This window comes from Fukomys damarensis, unplaced genomic scaffold, assembly GCF_012274545.1.
Source record: "Fukomys damarensis isolate Sample0158 unplaced genomic scaffold, DMR_v1.0_HiC HiC_scaffold_33, whole genome shotgun sequence".
Taxonomy (NCBI): domain Eukaryota; kingdom Metazoa; phylum Chordata; class Mammalia; order Rodentia; family Bathyergidae; genus Fukomys; species Fukomys damarensis.
In genome coordinates, this window is record NW_022900945.1 from 43660966 (window position 1) to 43666268 (window position 5303).

The 5303-nt window shown below is 53.1% G+C and overlaps 1 protein-coding gene across 1 annotated transcript in view; it reads right to left on the reverse strand.

Annotated features, from left to right (window-relative positions):
- Positions 1–1104: 1104 nt before the first annotated feature.
- Ppm1j (protein phosphatase, Mg2+/Mn2+ dependent 1J) overlaps positions 1105–5303 on the reverse strand; it is a 6454-nt gene continuing 2255 nt past the window's right edge. Inside the window, exons 2-10 of the mRNA XM_033758305.1 lie at positions 4381–4495; positions 3612–3899; positions 3245–3357; positions 2950–3034; positions 2288–2406; positions 2042–2105; positions 1794–1901; positions 1502–1653; positions 1105–1405 (exon numbers count right to left, since the gene is read on the reverse strand). Of these exons, the coding sequence (XP_033614196.1) occupies positions 1258–1405; positions 1502–1653; positions 1794–1901; positions 2042–2105; positions 2288–2406; positions 2950–3034; positions 3245–3357; positions 3612–3899; positions 4381–4495 (1192 nt within the window). The 3' untranslated portion in view covers positions 1105–1257. The remainder of the gene's footprint in view (positions 1406–1501; positions 1654–1793; positions 1902–2041; positions 2106–2287; positions 2407–2949; positions 3035–3244; positions 3358–3611; positions 3900–4380; positions 4496–5303) is intronic.

The following is a 5303-nucleotide window of genomic DNA, read 5'->3' on the forward strand; positions in this document are numbered from 1 at the left end:
TTTTTTTTTTTTTTTGAGACAGGGTCTCACTATGTAGTTGAGACTGACCTGGAACTCACTCTGTAGCCCAGGCTGGTCTCCAACTCACAGCGTCCTGCCTCACCCTCCCTAGTGCTGGGATTACAGGTGTGCGCCACCACACCTGTAATCCCATGGCTTCTCATGATCATTTGACTTTGGAGAAGAGCCAGAAGTTGCATGGTGCCAGATCCCATAAATAAGGTAGGTGAGGAAACACTGTAATGTGTTTACAAGCCTGCTTTTCCACTGGATGACACTCACTAGCAGCATTGACTGTACTTTTGAGCATACCTTGTAAAAACACACACAAAAGACTTCCAGAACTGCTTCAAAAATGGCAAGAAAAACAGAATGTGTTCCAAGCCAGGGGAGTACTCTGAGGGTGATTAATGGCAATGTGTCTTTTACTGTATGTTATGGCTTGTGTCTGGATGTTCCCGAAAAGCCTCGCGAAGTCCTAGGTGGGGTTTTTTCAGAGGTGACTGGATTAGAGTGTGTGACTGATTCATGGCACAATGCTAGGAGTAACAGTGCTGGGACTAAGGGTGGGGGATTACTAAATCAGGCTACTGATTGGTTTGGCACCATCCTAATTCCTGGATACAATACAAGGGACAGGGAGAGGCTTGTCTTTTCCCTTGCTTGCTTTGCTGCCTTCTGCCTGCCATGAACTGTGTCTCCTCTGCGATACTTTTCTGCCAGGCCACCCTTCCTTGGAGCCAGCTGGCAATGAGCTGAAACTTCTACCAACTGTGAGCTAAAGAAGCCCTTTCCCCCTTAACTTTGGGTGTTGGGCATTTTGTCTCAAAAATGAGAGAAAAGTAACTAAGACACTATAATAAATTTTAAAAACCTAAACATTCACCACATATTTTGATCACACTAAGTTAAGGTCAGGAATAGTCCAGGCTGCATACACCAGCTTGGAAGACACCAACAGACAGAAGCCACAGAACTCACTGAGTGGGAAGAAGGCAGGGCAGAAGAAACAACCTGGGGAAAACCACAATTTTAGAGCTGTATTCTTTCCCCACCCTCTTACCTTTCAATTTCTAATCAAAGCAAATAAAGGCACACTCTTTATCTATTTGGTTTATTTGCCAGTAGCTGTAATTCTGGTTCTGTCAGACATCCCTTTGTTGGTTAAATTGTCACTAAAGAAGGGTCAAGGAGACAACTTCAGAGTTTGCGCTGGGAGAGGGGATGGTGGCGGTGGGAGGGCTGAAGCCGAGCTCCTCAGGAGTAACTGCCTGGCCCTCCCAGGGGGATGACAAAGACGGAGATGTCGTCCCCAGAACCCAGCTTGTTGTTGGAGAGACGCCAGCCACGGTCCCGTGGGATGCCCCGGGCCCCCAAGACCAGAGCTTGGGCCAGAGCTGTATACCTGCCAGGAGCACACATGTACATTTATGTACCAACATACGGGGGCTCCAATCACGGCTTCCCTTTGCCCCTTCACCACCATGCCATGCAACGCTACCTGCTTGGGTCATTGGGCTCATAGGCTGACAGCACCCTGTCCACTGTGGCGGCTACCTCACAGTCACTGGTGACATCCCACAGGCCATCTGTTCCCAGGACTAGCACGTCGTCTGGGCAGTGCTCATACTGTGTCAGGTCATATACCTGTACCTGGTGGGGAAAGGTGGCAGAGAGAACTGAGGTATGGCGTGTGCAGGACAAAGCTAGAAGATAAAGGGGTCCTGGATTAAAGCCAGCCCAGACCCCCAGAGGAAGGAAGGTGTGGTTAAGGGAGACCCCACAGAGCTCACCTCAGGGAAGCAGGAGAGGAAGGGCTTGATGGGCAGGGTGGAACTGCAGACCTTCAGGTTGTGGTCTCCCAAGCCCCGGGTCACCCCAATGGTGGCCATCACTCTGGCCTGAGGGAAACAAGGAGGGTGCTGCTGTTTAGTCCTCTGCCAGACTCTCAAACCATACAGACCCCAGGTAGGACCTCCACCTCCCTAGACAGGTCGTAAAGGGTTCTCCTGCCCTCTTTCACCTCTACAATGGAATTTACCTTTTTGCCCTCCCCACAGACCAGAGGAAACCTGAGATCCTCCAGCTCGATCTTTTTGTAGGCCCTGGGGAGGAGGAGTACAGGAGGCATCACCCAGGCATCAAAGCCCCTGCTCCCTGGGAGCCGCTCAAAGAACCATATCCCCCAACCCCCAGGCTGGCCCAAGCCTCAGTTTCCACCCTGCTCCTGCTGAGGGGGTGGGTTATGTTGCCATGGAAACAGCCCCAGCTCTGAGGGAAGTGTTACCAGCCAGTCATGTTCTGGTCCCTGTACAGCATCCTCTGCCCCAGCTCCTTGGGCTGGATTCTTCGGGGGAACTCAAGGTGAGTAAATTCATTGCCCAGCAGCTCTGGTTTCAGGAAACCCTAGGGTTGAAAATCACCAGACAGAGCAGAAGACCAGGAGGCGTTATGCTCACAGCACATCCTGGGACAATGCATAGATGATATTAATTGTAGGCCCTTAAATAAAGGTTTCCATTGCTATGCACTATACGTAAATTAACTTGTTTGCTTCTCACAACAACCCACAAGGCAGGAACTGCTGATGCATAGAGAGGTTAAGGGAATTGTCAAAAGTCACAGCCAAGTACATAGACCCGAATCCAATCCCAGGCCACCTGGCTCCAGATCCCATGTGTGTAAGCACTGACCCATCCTGCCTTTCAGGTCCCTTCCCCCACTTCTACTTCCTTCCTCAGCTGGGGCCACCTTGGGAGCACAAAGCCAGCCCAGGCTCCTTCTGGCTGCCTGATGCCCCCAGCTCAGCCAGTCTTGACCGCCTTAGTCCCAGGAGACTCCCATTAGGAAGCTTCTGTGTGTGGTGGGGATGTGAGTGCCCAGGGATAGAGGGTGCAGAGGCACAAGACCCAGTAAAGAACGGGAGCAGGGAGTTTGGTTCCTACTTACAAGCAGCTGAAGACGCTGGCGCTCAGTCTCCGGGGTAAACTCCCGGGACATTGGAATGACCTCACCATTCCGGACAATGATGGCTCTGCCCAGAGACAGAAGAGGCCTGGCTTTCCTCAGTCCCTTCCATGGAGAATTCCAGAAACACCAGGCCCTCCCCATAACAACCCTTAGGATTCCTCACCCAGGTCCCTATCTTTCCTCACCCTTAACCTCCACCACCTCCCTCTTCTATTCCCCCACCCTAGAGAGTATGGGTCCTCATGGCCACTTTCAATGCCCTTCTGTCCCATACCTGCTGTCGCCTGCATTGGCCACATACACCTTGCCTAGCAGATACACCACAACCAGCGCACAGCAGCCCCCCTCCACTTGGTGGCCGTGCCGCTCCCAGGCCATCTGCTCATCCTGCCAAATCAGAAAGGGTCACAGGAGGGGTGCAAGAAGAACTTCAGGGCATGGAGTCACTGCCATCTGCAGGAATTACCTGGCCCAGCCAGGCCACACTGAGGGTAACTGTCCCTTCTTCCCCCTCTCAAAACCAAGCTTTACTCGGGCTCTAAAAGGTGTCGAGGGTTCTCAGGGTTAACCCCTTGGGCCACCTGAGTCCCACAGAGTTGACCAGAGTTGTGTGCCTAGCAGGTCCTTGGCCCAGTACTCACCATGAGCTGGAAGGCATTTTCAATGGCCCCTATCACTAGGCTGTCATGGGTCACTTCCTTCTGTGAAGACCAGGAGGGCTGAGGGCCAACCAAGTGAGGGCCATCCAAGGAGCCTGGGGCCCCAGGGATGGAGGGGAGGCAAAGGGGAGGTGGTGAGGGGTCCTGAAGGATTTCTACTAGGTCCTTTAGTTGCTCCCGGATGTGTCGATGCAACAGCCTAGAGGCCATTTCAGCAGCTCCGCCCCCTGCATGTCCGTCAAACAGACCCCAGTAGTAGAAGCAGAGTCCCTGGTGGAGGAAAAGCTGGAGGTGAGTAAGCCTCTATGTGTGAGTGAGAGAGCGTGTGCCTGTGAGTATGTGTGTGCGTGTTGCAGAACTCTGTAAGCATCCATATAAACATCAGTGGTCTGAGCTGGGTATTAAAGGCAAAGTAGGTTTATTTATTTATTCACTTAGGGCATCCTATGTGTCAAGAGCAAGGAAAATCTCAAGGAAGCCAAAGTTAGAGGATGAAAGATGCAAAAATCAACAGTGGTGATTAATTATAAATCACCCATAAATACACAGGCAGCTGAAGTGGAAAAGTAAACACTCATGCTGAGTAGAATCTAACAGATTAATCTCAGGGAAGGATTCCATGGCAAGGCAAAAAGCTAGCGGGTTAGAAGGTAGCTCCTTTCCCCATGTCTCAGATACAAAACCAAGGCCTGAATTCCCTGGGAGAGGTGTCACTGGGTCTCTGGAAGCTGGGAAGGGGGCGAGGGCTTACCTGGCCTCTGCTAGGCTCCCTAGGGGCCCCTGAAACACTCCTGCGGCCTTCCACATACACCACTTCACAGCAAGCCTGGTCCTCATTGTGCCGGCTCTTGCCAGCGTTGATGACCCTGCCAGCCAGAGTGACCACGTCAGGTTGGACACCAGATCGGGTCCTGGAATAACCCCCACCTTCGTGCACATCCTCTTCTGTGGGCTGGCCAAGCTGAGAAAGGTCACAGCCACCTGGGATCCAGGCCAGAAGGAAGAGAAGGGGGGGCCTCAAAGAGTACCGTCCCTGTGGTGGGCCCTTCTACCTCACAGAAAGACTGCCTGCCTCAGTCTCCTCATCTTTGGCAAGGGAGGCTTCCCCAGTGGAGCTGCTGAAGGAAGGGTCATATGGGGACAGGACGCGTTACCGTGTGGGCTTAGTCCCTTCCTTGCTAGGTGGGAGTCTATAGCCCACCTCTAACTTAAATCAGCTCTTCCGGTCCTTTGTCCCCAGCACCTCACACGCAGGACACACCTGCCCCCAACCCCAAAACCGGAGAAAAAAACCCAGAGAAAGTTTCTGGTCCTTTGGCCAAGAGGAAGTGTTTCAGCCCAGATCGGGGAAAAAGGAATTGAAAAAGCACAGTATAGTGGGCCCACCTGAACTGGGCAGAAGCCACAGAACCACAAACTCCTCCCACTTGAGAAGCTAAAGGGCAGGGTGTTGAGGAGACTGGACCACCAGACGCCTCCCTCTATTTCCAGCGCTCCCTTTTCCGTCAATGCTCGGCTTTCCCCGCAGATGTAAAGGACCGCGCCTGAGAGCAAGCTGGGGTCTCCGGCCAGCCGGGCAAAGGTCTATTTCTCCCCTGGCCCACGTCGGTCGGCACAGGGGCACCCAAAGGGGACGATCCCGCTGCCCTGGGCGGCCCCCGCCCCCGCCCCGGG